Source organism: Vulpes vulpes, chromosome 9, assembly GCF_048418805.1.
Source record: "Vulpes vulpes isolate BD-2025 chromosome 9, VulVul3, whole genome shotgun sequence".
Taxonomy (NCBI): domain Eukaryota; kingdom Metazoa; phylum Chordata; class Mammalia; order Carnivora; family Canidae; genus Vulpes; species Vulpes vulpes.
Window position 1 is genome coordinate 13641775 of NC_132788.1, and position 15676 is coordinate 13657450.

Below are 15676 nucleotides of genomic sequence, written 5' to 3' on the forward strand. Positions count from 1 at the left end.
TTTAAATAAGCCCATTACCATTTACAACTACTTACCTGTGGGTCTTTGGATTTCATATCAAGACCACACAACCAAAACAAAATGGATTAATAGGGAATAGGGCTGAAGTGAGATCCCAGATATCATCCAATATCAACTACTGTGTACCCCAGAATAGCTTTATTTTTCTTAGTTATTGATTTCAGTGGCAAGTAACTTACCTGAATTTGAATTTATAAAACAAATTCACAATAGTAATAAGGTCATTTTAAAAAAACTGTTTAGCTCAGTGGTTTGGCGCCTGCCTTTGGCCCAGGGCATGATCCTGGGCCCCGGGATCGAGTCCCATATTGGGCTCCCTGCATGGAGCCTTCTTCTCCCTCTGCCTGTGTCTCTGCCTCTCTCTCTGTCTCTCTCTCTCTCTCTCTCTCTCTTTCTGTGTTTCTATCATGAATAAATAAAGTAAATAAAATAAAATAAAATAAAATAAAATAAAATAAAATAAAATAAAAAATAAAAACCTGTTTAACATACTGGAGGTATCCCTTAGGGTGTTGATTGTCAAAAAATGTGTTTTAGCATCACCAAAATGCCTTCCAAAAACAGCTTTAAATTCTACCATTTTTTATTCTTTCATTTCTGTGATCTCCTTGTTCACCTTGCCTATCATTGCTGCAATCAGCAAATGCGTATAGAGCATCTCTAACAGTAGGAAAATACAAAGCTGGGGGAGGTGGAGACGGGACTCCATTGGAGGCCCTGCCTTTAAGAGACATGTCATCTGGCCAGACTGAGAGGCACAGTCAGTTGAGCATCAGGCTCTTGGTCTTGGCTCAGGACCTGATCTCAGCGTTGTGAGATTGACCCCCGCTTCCAGCTCCACACTTAGCATGGACTGCTTGAGATTCCCTCTCCCTTTCTCTCTGCCCCTTTTCCCCCTTCTCTGAAACAAATTAAAAGAAAAAAAAACTTTAAAATTCAAAAAAAAGAGAAGTAATCTAGTGAAGGGTAAGACAGATGCACAAATAGCAGATTCAGGTAAGAATCAGAACAGACATATGTCTGGCATCTACAGGGAGAGAGTAGTAATTTGTAGACTCTAGGGATCCCTTCGTGGCAACTACTTTGAGGGCATAAACTCTTTTTAGACTACAATGGAATATTATTTAGCCTTAAAAAAGAACAAAATCCTGATACATGCCACAACATGAATGAACCTTGAAGACATTGTACAATAACTGAAATAAGACAGACAGAAAATGACACATATGGCATGATTCCACTTGCATGAGGTAACCCAGAATAGTCAAATACATAGAGGCAGAAAGCAGAACAGTAGTTACCAGGGGCGGGGGAAAGGAGAGATGCAGAACTATTGTGTAATGGGGACAGTTCATTTTGGGAATGAGAAAGGTCTAGAAATAGACTGCGGTGATGGTTGCACAATAATGTGAATGTACCTAATGCCACTGAACTGGATACTTAAACATGGTTAATATCATTATTTTCCTGTTATGTATATTTTATCACAGTTGAAAAAAAATACTCTTATCAAGTAGAGAGAATGTGACTCTGATCCCAGGCTTTTCCATTTTAATGGTGAGGTCAGTGTTCTTTCTTTGCTCCAACTTGCCCTGCTGTGAACCGGAAATGGGCATTACCAGGCCTTTCAGAGGGAAAGTAAAGAAATATTGTGAACCCATTTGAATGCATTGAACCCCTATGTGAACGCAGTCTGGTAATTTTATGCATGTTTAAGTATAAAGAGTCCTTGGTCATGCCCCTTCCTATCTGGAATACCATCAACATAGGAAAAGATTTGGGATAGGAGTAACTGAATGAGTGCCCTTGGGCTTTTTTTTCTCAAAAGTCAGATTCTGAGGTTGCTTCTACACAATACAGATCACCTTAAAGAAAATATAAATATTCCATGCAAATTCTACATGTAGGATTTCCTAGTTAGGTGTCAAGGGCTGCCTGAACCTTGGATGCTGTTGATCACCTTCCTTCAGCCTCGAGTTATGAAATAAAATCAAGACAAGGACGTTTGTTTTGTCCTGTTTTACCATTTATAGTATCAGGTGCACACTCTTGCTCCTGTGGGATGCTCAGCTTTCCAGGGCTACCATAGCGATGCACCAAGGGAGCACGATGCCAGGAAATCAGGTTGGGGTGGACTTTGGGGGAGGCCACAGTTAGGAGAGCAGCGCAACCTAGTGGCCAGAGCACAGATGGGTTCTAGGAACATAGTTTTCAATGACCATCTGGTACCCTTAAAGGCCTGTGAGACAAAGGCAAATCGGAAATGAAAACATCACTACTTCATATTCCACGGCAGAATGTGGGCGAAGGAAAATAAAAGCCACCAAACCTTTAAAAAGATTGTGCTTGCCCTTGTGTCCTTCAAGAAGGCATGTGTAAATCTGTATAGTGAGCAGCTCCATGGTTTAAAATAGAGATTCATTTGCCAGCGATAAGATGTAACAGTGTAGGGGAAAGTTAGCACGTCCAAAGGAAGTAGGCCCCTCACAAGATTACTTCATTTTTATTTAAAAAGACAAGAGTTGTTACCTAGGGAACTGTGGAAAACAAAAGCCATGTCTCAAAGGACAAATCAGAAACTGTTTTTTGTTTGTTTGTTTGTTCTTAACACCAGAGCAGAATACAAACCAGAGAAACTTCCCTCACATTCCTTTGAGGTTGACCATGAAGACGCTGATAAGGATGAAGTAAGTAAATTGTTGAAAACGAAATGTTGAAAATGGGAGGAGGAGAATTAGTTCCTTTCACTAGAGCAGTTCACATTCTGACCGGTTTTACATAAAAGCCGCAGTAGCTACTTGTGTTAGGGCTTTTAGCTACAATGAGCCACAGTTTGTTTTGAAATTGAACATGATGGTTTAAGATGAGTCAATGAGAGAAAGAGGAGGTTCATTTTCGAGTGCTGTGTCTAAGATCTGGGATACACAAAAGATTGCTGTCATGCCAGTGATGCCTTTTCTACAGGATACCACCTCCCACTCGTCCTCCAAGGGCGGTGGGGGAGCGGGAGGAACTGGAGTTTTCAAGTCTGGCTGGCTCTACAAGGGGAATTTTAACAGCACCGTGAACAATACCGTTACTGTTCGGGTAAGGAGACATCGAGACCCATCTTTGTTTCTGCCAGCTTTCTTGACACCCCCTCCTTCGGTCAGAGCACAGAGGAGAGTCATTTGCATTGAGTTGATGTTTCATGTCATAGTTTATGAGAAGGGAGGATGCTCTTCTCTAGAACAGTGCCCTGGGAATGGAGTGTTCTGGAAGGAATTAGAAAAATTCTAATTTCTGTGATAGCACACCGCAGTGTGAACGACCTCTGTATATCTTTTCCCTTATCCAGTCCTTCAAAAAGCGCTACTTCCAGCTGACTCAGTTGCCAGATAACTCCTACATCATGAATTTTTACAAAGATGAAAAAATATCCAAAGAACCCAAAGGCTGCATCTTTTTGGATTCCTGTACAGGTGTGGTACAGGTGAGTAGAAATCCCTCTTCTTCTTTGGGTCCCCCCACCGCCCGCTTCTTGGGTTTTTTAATCAGAGAGTGTGTTCATCCAATCATCAGTCACTCATTCCATCAGTGTTTATGGAGTAGCTGATATGACCCAAGAACCATTCTAGACTAGGGATTCAGTGGAAAACAAGGCAGCCTCGATTTTTGCTTTCACAAAACTCACTTCCAATAAAGAAAGAAAAACAGAAAATAAGCAAAGAAAGAAATCAACGGAATGGAATCAGCTGGTAAAACCTGGAATAAAGAAAATTTAAAAAAAGAAAAGAAACAGGGCTATGGAAGAGAGAGAGACAAATGATAAGGTTGGAAAGCAATGTTAATGTTCTAGAAGTGAGAAGAACATTTTCCAAGAGAAATTATTTGACCTGAAAACTAAAGAATGAGCAGGACAGCAAGTGCAAAGGTCCTGAGGCAAAACACAAGTTGGGTGAATTTGAGGCGAAGGGGAAAATGACTGCTTGTGTGGTGACAGTGTAGAGAGCCACTGAGCTAAAGAATTCAGTAAGATAATATATAAACCATATAGTTCACTATACTTCATAAATACTATCTTTATTGTCGGGTAATAGGAAATCTGCAGCGTACATAGACAGAATCTTCCTTTTAAAGAGATTTCCTTCAAAGACAAGGATTATACCAATTCCCAAAAACTTAATTTCAGGAACAAACTCAGTGCTTTTCACAGACAATGCTGTTCTGCAAGGTCTTGGTCTTCAGTCTATTGTTTAAGGTATTCGTTGTGACATGGACCACTGTGGCAAAGGGAAGCAAAATAATTTCATAGACTTCTTTGGACATCTTGCTTTCATTTATTCTTTCCGCTCTGCTGAAATAAGTATCCTCACTCCTTCTTACATAAAACCTGAAGCAACTGAATGTTATAGCAATTTCATGTTGAATTTCACAGAAAGACGCTGGCTCATTGAGCTCAAGGACTGTGTTTCTGGTCACAGGTCACTGAGAGCAGATCCCTTCCCACCGAGCCACAGGCATCCACAGAGCTTGCTCCATAGCCAGATTACATCTTGGATTAATACCAGGGGCACTTGGATGTGCACATGCAAAATGGAGTTCTCTCCAGTCACTTAGGCCTAGCCTTTTTCTGGATGGTTTATCTGTTAAAATCTGGAATTCCTCCAGAAAGTAATAATGCTGAACTTTAAAAGGAAAGAATTAATTAAGTGTTGCTGAGCGCTGGGCTGGAAGTGAAAGATAATTGCGTTTCAATGCAGACGCCAGCTTTCCATATGGAAAGGGCAATAAGGGTCTTAATGGAGGGTGGAGATAGTTTTCTATTGTTGATCCCGAAGGAAACTCTGGCTTTAGAACTATCAAGTGGAACTTTAGTGGCAGGTTAAAGATCAATGATTACATTTTATAGACATTGAACTACAAAAATTTAAATATTGCCTTTTCCATTTTTTCCTTCAAAGCTTGCTCTAGCAAATGCATTATCATCTTTTAGGAAGTATCACTGTAGCCCATGCTACATATCAAGCTTGCAGAGATACATATTAATATGAAATTGTTACTTCGAAGAATTCTAGAATTTGATGTTGAGCACACACCTTAGCACTCGAATCTGACTCTTTACTACAGGAACCTCTTCTCCATCTGGTCTTAGACTTTGCCTCAATCTCTGCTTAAGTGACAGCTTGGATCTAGAGAGTGTCTTCTAGGAGAAAACACAGCTTGGGGCTCCCACAGGTCAGCATTCGAATCCCGGTTTCACCACTGACTATTGGAGGCTTTGAGTATGTTACTCAAGCTGTGAGCTCAGATTCTTCATCTGTAAAAACTAAAATAATATGCTAGCACGTGAAAAGGATCTGGGAGACAGTGTGTCTTAGGTCATTCTTCCCCTCGTCTTATAATAGAACAAATGTGATTTCACTCCTTGGAGAGTCACAGGTAGAAACTTTACCAGGTGAGTTGTCATGCGAAGGAAACTTTATTTGCAGCAAATGCAGAGATCCCAGGGAATCATTTCCAAAGCCGGGAATCCCCAGCAAGAGTGACTGGGTTTCCTTTATTTAAGGTTGCTTAAAATATTTAGAAAGGGAAGCCTTGTTGGTATGTTTAGAGGCAGGTATAAGGTCATATATGTGTCTTAAGGAGGCATGTCTATACATATAATGTATGTTATGTAAATGAGGCTTGTGCTCCTATTTAGGCAGAGATTTTTTTTTTTTAAGGATTTTATTTATTTGAGAGAGACAGAGAAAGCGTTAGTGGGGGGGAGGGGCAGGAGGAGAGGGAGAAACAGACTCCCAGCTGAGCAGAGAGCCCAATGTGAAGCTTGATCCCAGACCCCAGGATCATGACCTGAGCCCCAGACAGATGCTTAACCAACTGAATGACCCAGGTGCCTCTGGGCAGAGATTTTAATATTATAATGAGGTAAAGGTAATTGTTAGTTATTCTGTGGGTCCTTTCATGGTCCATCTGCATGGGGTAGCTGGGGGTGTTGGGAATTGAGCTCCAATTGGTCTGGGCATCCTGGGCCATGGGAGCTCTTCGTTCAAGCAATTAGTGCTTGAGGAATAGTTTTGGTTTCCCTCACGGAATGGTATGCCCTTCAGGTCTTTTGCCTGAGTTAAGAGATAAGCTGGAAAGAAAAGCTTAAGGAAAAATGTAGGACAAAAGTCAGTGAGTAGAAGCAAGTGAGCAGTAAAGGTCAGATCTCGCTGATGATAGTCTTTCCATTAAGTACAAAGGTCACTACTTTGATAGATGGACATTCTACTGTGGAAAGGCCTTCCTAGAAAATCTCAATTCACCTTCCTGAAATTTCTACTTAAATATGCTTATTTATTCATTTATTTTCATTCGACAAACTTATTTAGTCCCTATGACATACTAGGAACTGTACTGAGATGTTGGGAGTTCCCTGCTGAAGTCATAACCAGAAAGAGACACAGGCTCATTCTTAACTGTTACACAGTGTCAGAAAAGCTATAAAGGGCACGCACGGTCTGTTGAATATTCTAGGAGCACAGAACAGTGATGAACCGTTCTGGGTCAGCTCGCAGGACTCCCCAAGGTAGATTTTCCACATTAAAGCACAGATGAATAATCCTACTTCATTTTTCAGTGAAAGCCATGCAAATATTTGGGAACATTTATTACATCTGTTAAAGAGTTCAGGTCTATACCCCCCCCCCCCATTTCTATTCCTGTTTATCAAGAACTTGTAATCCTTGGTGGTGGGAAGACCTCCAGCTTCTTGAGGTCACTTTGGGAACACAGACATCTGGGTTACTTATCACTTTGTATCTGGATCCTGGTTATTACATGTTTGCTTGTAGCTCTTTCTGACTTAGGAGACCTTACATCTGGAAAGAAGATTCTCAATGAGATACTGCAAGTTTAGTCATTGTTCTCACCAGCTCTCAGGTACAAAATGTCCCTGAAGATGAAACTTGTACACACAAAAGCACAGAACAAATGAATAATAGAATGAGTCAGGCCTGTTTTGTCAAGAATAATTATCAGTTTCCCTTGAATAAAACAGAAAAGAGGAAGAAAGACCTTAGCTCAAAAATGATACCTACCATCTGGCATTCTACGGAAGTCCGAACTCCTAAGAGTCTTAGCAAACACACCATTTTAGTTTTTTCATTCAGACCCAATCTATATCATTGTGTTTTTCTAAAAACAATCCTTGGAATTCTTAGAAATGTATTTCAAGAGTGACATCAAGCAGAGAAAAACTCCTACCCAGATTTCTCAGAGTTTTCATGGTGATGTTTATGTTTGGAAATTTTCTGGATCTTAGTTAAAAATGAAAAAAATAATAACAGTAGTCTCCCACTTTGTAATATCATCAAATAGTAATATTAGATCTGTTTTATATCCCATGAACTACCAGTCTGGAGCAGAACTTCCCGTTTTTGCTGCTTCTGTTTTGATCTGGTACAAAGGGATATCTGGGCCTGTGTTATCAGGTCTTGTTCCTTCAGAGAGGAAGGAATTTATTTACTCATCCACCGACCCATCCATCCTATTTATTCATCCACCGACCCATCCATCCATCCATCCATCCATCCACTCAAGGTCCTGCCACTATGGAAGAGGATGAATAGTCCACAAATGCCATCTGCTGAGTATCCTACCACAACATTAATGATGACCGTTGTCACTTTATACAGGATCAAAGGGGTGTGGGGGCCACACACTACTTATTTGCTCCTATGTGAAGAACCTGCCACCTTGTGAGATGGGTTCCAAGGTATTGGGGCGTCTGGGTGACTCAGTCAGTTAAGTGTCCAATTCTTGGTTTCAGCTCAGGTCACAATCCCAGGATCATGAGATCAAGCCCTATGTGGGGCTCTGCACTCAGTGCAGAGTCTGCTTGAGATTCTCTTCCTCTCCTTCTCTCTTTGTCCTTCCCCTAACTCATGCACACACCCTCTCTCTCTCATACAAACAAATAAAATTTTCAAAAAAATACAATGGCCTCGTTTGCTTAACTGAAGTCTAGAAATGTCTAGAAACTCAAATACATCCTACAGCTCCAGCAACTCACCACATGAGGGAAGTAGGGCCAGGTGTGAGACACCAGAAAGCAGCTTGGACTGTAGAACTGAATGTGCTTGCCAACAGAAAGGTAGTCAAATTGGGAGGGGAGGAAAAAGTGTACCTGCCAAGGAAAACAAATCTAGAAACTAAACATGACCTAGAAAACTTCCAGTAGCAAACTCTAGCTTCAAAGAATCTCATTTCCAATGAAAACAATAAAAACCAGAATGACACTTGTACATTTCTTCATCTGATATATTACTTGACAACACTTGATGGAACGTGCATTGTTATCGTCCCAGTTTATTAAAGTAAAATTCAGGGAGATAGAGTGGTTTTCCCAAGTCACAGAGCTAATAAATGATAAAATTAGGTTTGAAGTGGGAAAATGTCCAAAATTACAGATAGATGCCCAAGGAAATGAGTAGGTTATCATATATCGTGTGGGCATACCTGCATACATACACACATTTATCCTGCATAAGCCACAGGGACAGAAGGGACACTGCAAAGATATGCTCATGTGTCATTTTAAACAGTGAGTTTTAGGTGCAGGATCGATTTCAGCAAATATATATTGAAAATTCTGCTATTCAAGGCATTGTGGGAAAGCCAAATATGGACCAAATGTAGCTCCTGTCTTCAAAGAGCTCCTAGCCTGTGGGAGAATGCAGAGAATAAGAACAAAACAAGTATAGCACAAGCAGATAAAATGAGTGACACATCTCAAACAATAGGTTCTGATAACATATGCAAGAATAAAATTATAGTTATCACCACATGTGGCTTTATTATACATTATAGTATATATATGTCGTGTACATCATATTCTACGTATTTTGCTTGGGTAAATTCCCTTGACATTTGGTTCTACATTGGTTTTGGTGGCTCTGTTGGAGTATCTATTCCAGAACCTTTCCAGATGAATACTGCAGAAGCAGACCGGTGTGCTACCACTCATTAGACACATCAGATGGCATGAGGACATATTCGCAGTTTCCTGTAGTTTATGAAGCCGTGTAGAGGGACTGTGGTAGGCTTGAGTAGACAAAGTCATTGCATCTGCCACAAAGGACACTGTTTTCAGGGAAACAGGAAAATCGGAGGAACAAAAAAATAATAATACGATCATTTCTTGGTTATCACTGTAATGACGTAATGATCATATTTCAAGATTATTAAAATGTCCCATGGATTTTTCTATTTTTGTCCCTTTTTTTTGTTATTTTATATGCCATTATCTTAGAGATCACAGAGGATGAGACAGAAAGCCACTTAGGGCATCGTAGTCTTCCCCAGCATAAGCAAGTAGTTCTATTTCGCTCCAAATAGAAAAAATGATTTGGTTTTTGAGAAGCTCCAAATGGAATATTTATTTCATTGATAAATGCTCCTTTTTGAGAAACAAGGGCTTATTATACTTTGCTCAATTTTTTACAAAATATTTTTGATAAAATATGTTTAATAAATGTCGTTGAAGCAGGCAACTGTATTCATTTGGAGCACAGAATGCCATTTAGAAAATAAAGCTTTGTCCATGTTTTGTCATGTTTTGTATCTAGAATTCTTTGAATTCCTTGTCATCTGCATTTGAAAGCAGATTGCAGCTCCATCCACTTTTAATTAATATAATTATTGTAAGCATTTTACATACCTTTACATTTCCCTGTCCACATTAGTTATGGCATGAGATTAATGAACCAGATTTTTTATCTGTTTTCAAGATAACACTGAGATTTTGCTTGTGTTTAGCCATATGCTAGCCAAAGCTATGCCCTGAGCTCTGAGCATTTTGAGTTTTATCCTCTGTGTCTATTTCTGTTCTTGTTTTGTGAAGGAAAACCATGTCGCCTTTTACATTTGCTCTCAACCAAGTTGTCTTTGCCCTTAGACCCTCTGTGTCAGCGCAGACTGCTAGTGGCTTTATGGACTTCCTTCACCAGAACCTCCAAGAGTGTACATTAGAGTGTATGGAGGGTGTCTGCCCACACCTTCTGCGGATATCATAGCTTCTAAGAATTTGCATTCTTGGGCAGCCCTGGTGGCGTGGCGGTTTAGCGCCGCCTGCAGCCCAGGGCATGATCCTGGAGACCCTGGATCGAGTCCCAAGTCAGGCTCTCTGTATGATGCCTGCTTCTCCCTCTGCCTGTGTCTCTGCCTCTCTCTCTCTCTCCCTGAATAAATAAATAAAATCTTTAAAAAAAAATTTGCATTCTTAAAGAAGCTGCCTAGATGTTTGCTTTGCACACTAAAGTTTGAGGCCATAGCTGCCTTTCTGGCAACCCCTACTCTGTTTATACTGCAGCCAAAATGGTCTCAAAATGCAGCTCTGACCTTTTATTAGTCAAAGTCATCCTGTCCTTTTGCTTTCATGGAACCCAGGGGGTCCTATGAGTAGAGCAGTATTCTCATATTGCAATAGGATTCCTGTTCACAGGAAGAATTTTTTACTTTTTTTTTCCCAAAGATTTTATTTATTTATAATTTAATTTAGACAAAGACAGCACAAGTGGGAGGAGGGGCTGATGGAAAAGGAAAGAGAGAGAATCTGAAGCAGACTCCCTCCAAAGTATGAAGTCCGATGTGGGGCAACATCCCATGACCTTGAGATCATAACCTAAGCTTAAATCAAGAGTCAGACATTTAACCAACTGAGCCACCCAGGCTTCCCTTTATACCTTCATTTTATACCTCTTTTTCACCACATTTCCATATGTTTCAGTTTCACATTTGTATGATTAACTGGTTAATGCCTGTCTCCCCTGTTCTGGCAGGGCAGAGACTCTGTCTGCCTCTGCCTAGCACAATATGTGAACACAGTAAACACCTCTTTAAGAATGAATGCTATCAGGATGCCTGTGTGGCTCAGCGGTTTGGCACCTGCCTTCGACTCAGGTCGTGATCCCGGGATCCGGGATCAAGTGCTGTATTGGGCTCCCTGTGAGGATCTTGCTTCTCCCTCACTTATGTCTCTGCCTCTCTCTCTCAGTCTGTGTCTCTCATGAATAAATAAATAAATCTTTAAAAAAAGAATGATTGCTATCATTGTACTGAGCACTGAGGATAACCAACCAACCTATGCCCATCTCCAGCTCATAGACTGTTAAACAAGCCAGTCAGTAAGTGACTCATTCCAAGGCAAAGAAATAGTAATACTTGATGAGAATAAAAAGTATAGGCTGAAGCCAAGAGTTTGTCCTTGGAAGAATCTAGAAAGTGGCATTTAAGGTATGAAGCTCTACAGTGAGAATCACTGCTGGGGTTTTCTTTCAGCTATTTCTTTCTCCTTCAGTGCCTGAATTTTCTTTCTTGATGCATATGTGTTCCCCTATCTATTCTCAGCACTGAGAGAATCTGTGATGTCCCAGGCCATGACCATCCCTTTGGTACGTGATTGTGCCAGGGAGGGGGCAAGGAAGGAGAATAGCATTCACTGAATATCTTCTTTTCTCCTGGGTCATCTCAGCAGGTGTTAGAGTGTTAGAAGGTTATTTCTCTTCTCTGCCACTTGGTACCTGCAGAATCCCAAACACATTTTAATTTATCTCCCCAAGCTTCCATGTTAAAATGGAAAAATAAAATTTGTCTCACAGAGTTGTTATGGGATTAAGTGGAATAATGGCTGTGAATGCTCAGCACGGTACCTGGCATCTAGATGACAAGTGTTTAGTAAGTGTCAAATTTGTGGTAGTAATCATGATATTGTGGAAGTTGAAAGGAACAAGCTATTTTAGGATAGTCTCTGAGAACATTGCAAAGAAGATATTAATGGGAAGATATTAAAAATTATTTTTTCTTGCCACCAAGAATAGCAATCCCATTGTCAAAAAGAATTCTATACTTTGATGTTAAGACATAATCTCACATTATAGTGATACTCTCAACTTATGATTCTTCTCCTATTTGTATTTTACTGGGTTATCTTAAGTACATAGACTTCACTTGGTTATAATTGTGAGTGCCCTAATGGCTTCCTAGCAGTATAGGTAAGAGTGGACTACCTGTATCAGAATTATCTGAGAGTGAATTAGAGATGGAATATCAAAGTGCCTTAATTTGCTCTTATGTTCCCTCCACTTTCAGTGGGCTTCTCCCATATTGGAACAGTTTACTTTTTTTATAGATCTCAACTTGGATGCTCCATCCATGGAAGACCAGTATGAAGTAGCTACTCAGTCCCTGAGACCATTTTAATTCTCCGCACTGCACAAAATCTTTATTCCTTCAACCTTTTGTTCATTCACTATTCCCTACAAATATCAGTTCCCCAAAGATAAGAATTGATCTTATTCCCTTATAAAAGGTGACTGTTGAATGCACTGGTACTGAGACCTTCTGTATGACAGTACAGGATATAACGGTGAGCAGAGCTGGCCCGGTCCTCCTAGAGGCAGCCATGAGAGAGACAGATGTTGGTCAAAACAAACAAATGAAAATGAATAAGTATATAATTCCAAATTGTGGTAAGTGCCTAGAAGATAAGAGCCTTGCCCTAACTGAGGAATTAAGGAAGGGCTAACTGAGCAAGTATGACTCTGATTGAGATCTGAAGAGTGACAACAAGTCCTCTAAGTAGATGGGGGACAAACATGATGCTGATTGTGTGCAAGCACACACTTGGGGGAAGGGCTGCTTTGAGCCTTGTGACACCAACAAAGCTTGTGACAAGAGCACATTTTCAGGATCTAGAGCACAGCTTCATCAGTTTGCTCACCAAAGTAGAGGTGTGAGGTTAGAGAAAAACCTGGAGTTTGATGAAAAGGCCAGAGCCACCAAAAGGAATGAGGTGCTCTGCCCTGTGGATGTCATGTCCTTTAAAGCCATTGACCAGATGAGAGAGAAAGGAGTCTAAGGCAGAGCCAAGGTTAGCATTAGATATCATCAAGATAAAGAAGAGCCAGTAGAGATGATTGAAAAGTGGTGACCAGTGAAGGTGACGCGTGTGGTCATGGAAACCAGACACTGATGGATTTCAAGAAGGAGAAAGTGGCCACCATACTAATTCTACTGAAAAGTCGAGGAAGATACAAAGAAAGAAATGTCCCAGCATAGAGTTTGTTAACAACCATGGCAAGTGCTGCCCTGGGTGCGACGGGGCCAGAAGCCCAGCTGGAGTGAGTAGTAGACAGAACACAGGATGAGAAAGTGAAGAGAGTGACTCAAATCAACCATGTGAAGTATAGAGTCTATTCCCACAGATACCTGAAGAGGAAAATTTTTAATCACCGTACTCATCCAATCATCAAAAACCTAAATAGAATACCTGTTCATACAAAAAGACTTGAAAACAAAACAAAACAATTCGTGGCCATCCAAATGCTTCCCTTCTTTTGGCTGATCTTTATGTTACTCTCCCATATGGAAACTCTTCGGAAGTGTGACCCCATAAGAAATGTATCTCACTCTCTAAGACTTACTATCTGGGGTTTTTAATTTCTCTCTTTCTTTTTATACCACAGAATAACAGACTAAGAAAGTACGCCTTTGAATTAAAAATGAATGACCTAACCTATTTTGTGCTGGCGGCTGAGACAGAGTCAGATATGGATGAATGGATCCACACCCTCAACCGCATCCTGCAAATCAGTCCTGAGGGGCCCTCTCAGGGGAGGAGGAGCACGGAGCTTGCAGATCTGGGGCTGGGTGAGAGCACGTGTGTCCACTTCCCTTTGCTTTCAAAGTGTGATCTGCACATTGGGTTCATTTAAGCTGCCAGTGACTGTGGTAACTGCCACATCTGGCTCATCCACCCCTGAGCTATTTGCCCCAGAAAATCACCCCTAAATCTTGACTTTCACTGAATAGTGAAGGTCACCACACATATGATTTTGAGTTTACTGGCAATGGTTTGAGGATAGAAGTCATTTGTCAACAGTATCAAAAATATACCCATGTCTGATGGGAGGTTCTTAGATGGGGTAGTTGTATCATAGCCTTTCATTTCATTTAATTAAATGATATTATAGAAAGACAAACATGCATTACTTCCTTTTAGTTGAAAGATATCTTTCAAAAAAAAAAGAGGTATCTTTTCATCTATGCTTTTTGGCCATACTGAGACCAGCTTATATGTGAAAGTTCCATAAATTTTGTACCATATTAGAGATCTCTATAAGATAAAAAATTTATCTTCTTCTCATCCTCATTACCTCTTAAGATTCTAATTCATTCTAGGCAAAAAGAAGAGAGCAAGAGAGAGGAAAGGAGAGGTGATGTGAAAGGTAGAAAAACAGGTCTATGATCATATGAAAGACAAGTTTACCTTCAGAGTTGGTCACTTCTCCCAAAGGAGAACTATTTTAACATGTTTTGCCCAGCACCATGAGACTTTAGAAACCAGAATCTTTAAATGTCATATGCTATTAAGTAAAAGAGATACAGGGTAATGGGAAAGAAAACTGTGGTTGACTTTAATACAACTACTATATACAATGGTAGATGTTTTAGGTAAATTCATGATGTACTTAATAATGATCAATGAGAGAATTAATGTTTACAGAGTTTCAGAGAGTTTAACTAACTGAAGCTAGAATGTGGATTTGAAATTGATGGCCTGAGGTGGTCAGAATTATCAAAAATATATACACATATAAGAAAACTTTAGTATGCGTTGATAAAGTAAGTCATGACAACCTCAAGTATAAAGGTAGTTAGTACTAGAAGAGTCAAGAATTCTTATGAGCTCAGGGTGGTGTCATGGAAAGAATCTCATCATGACCATCAGGAGATCTGATTTCCAGGCCCAGATCTTATAACAAAATGGAGTCCTAGAGCCAGGTACAATGAAGGCATCTGCTCACCAACATCCATTCCACATCCAGTTTTGATATGTCACAGCCTAGACAAATGTATTATTCATGAATATTACTTAATGACCTGTCTTGGTGTATCTTTTCAAGATTCGCTGGATAATTCTATAACTTGTGAATGCACGCCAGAGGAAACAGAGTCTTCAGAAAACAGCCCACACCCAGACTTCGCAAAAGTAATAAAGCTGACATTTTGCTATACAAATAATTTGAATTATTTATTAGTTATTGTTTTCATGGAAAAGATGGAAATGTTGTATTTTAAGATTTAGACTAAATTTATACAACACTTAAAAAAATAAAAGCGTGTTTTGATAAGATTTGCTGAGTATTAATGGATGATATTAAAATAGTGATAATATAGAGCAATTTCTTAGCATGTGGATGGGGCTGGGCTGTATCTGGATACTTAATTACCGAGAGCTAATACAGTTTTCTCTGTAGTACCTCACAGAAACTGAAGAGACTGTCAAAACAACCCGAAACATGGAGAGGCTAAATCTGTTCTCTCTGGATCCAGATATAGATGTAAGTCGGAATTCTAAGCAGACGTGAACTTGATCCACACAATTGGAACACAGTTTATAATTTAGAATTTCTTTTTTTATGACCGGTGTTTGTTGAGAGAGACTTTTAACATTTTTTTTCAGACCTTGAAACTTCAGAAAAAGGACCTTTTAGAAACTGACTCTGGGATCAAACCATTTGAAGAAAAAGCTGCCAAGAGAATCATGATCATTTGTAAAGCTCTCAACTTAAATCTTCAGGGATGTGTTACGGAGAATGAGAATGATCCGATAACGAACGTAAGTTTC

General features: G+C 39.9%; 1 protein-coding gene across 30 annotated transcripts in view; it reads left to right on the forward strand.

The window, feature by feature from the left end:
- Positions 1 to 15676, forward strand: part of DOCK10 (dedicator of cytokinesis 10) — a 259737-nt gene that overhangs the window by 147376 nt on the left and 96685 nt on the right. For all 30 annotated transcript variants that reach the window (XM_072719383.1, XM_072719388.1, XM_072719401.1 and 27 more), the window contains exons 5-11: positions 2636 to 2708; positions 2986 to 3108; positions 3359 to 3493; positions 13512 to 13695; positions 14952 to 15037; positions 15306 to 15389; positions 15512 to 15667. In XM_072719383.1, coding sequence (XP_072575484.1) covers positions 2636 to 2708; positions 2986 to 3108; positions 3359 to 3493; positions 13512 to 13695; positions 14952 to 15037; positions 15306 to 15389; positions 15512 to 15667 — 841 coding nt within the window. The remainder of the gene's footprint in view (positions 1 to 2635; positions 2709 to 2985; positions 3109 to 3358; positions 3494 to 13511; positions 13696 to 14951; positions 15038 to 15305; positions 15390 to 15511; positions 15668 to 15676) is intronic.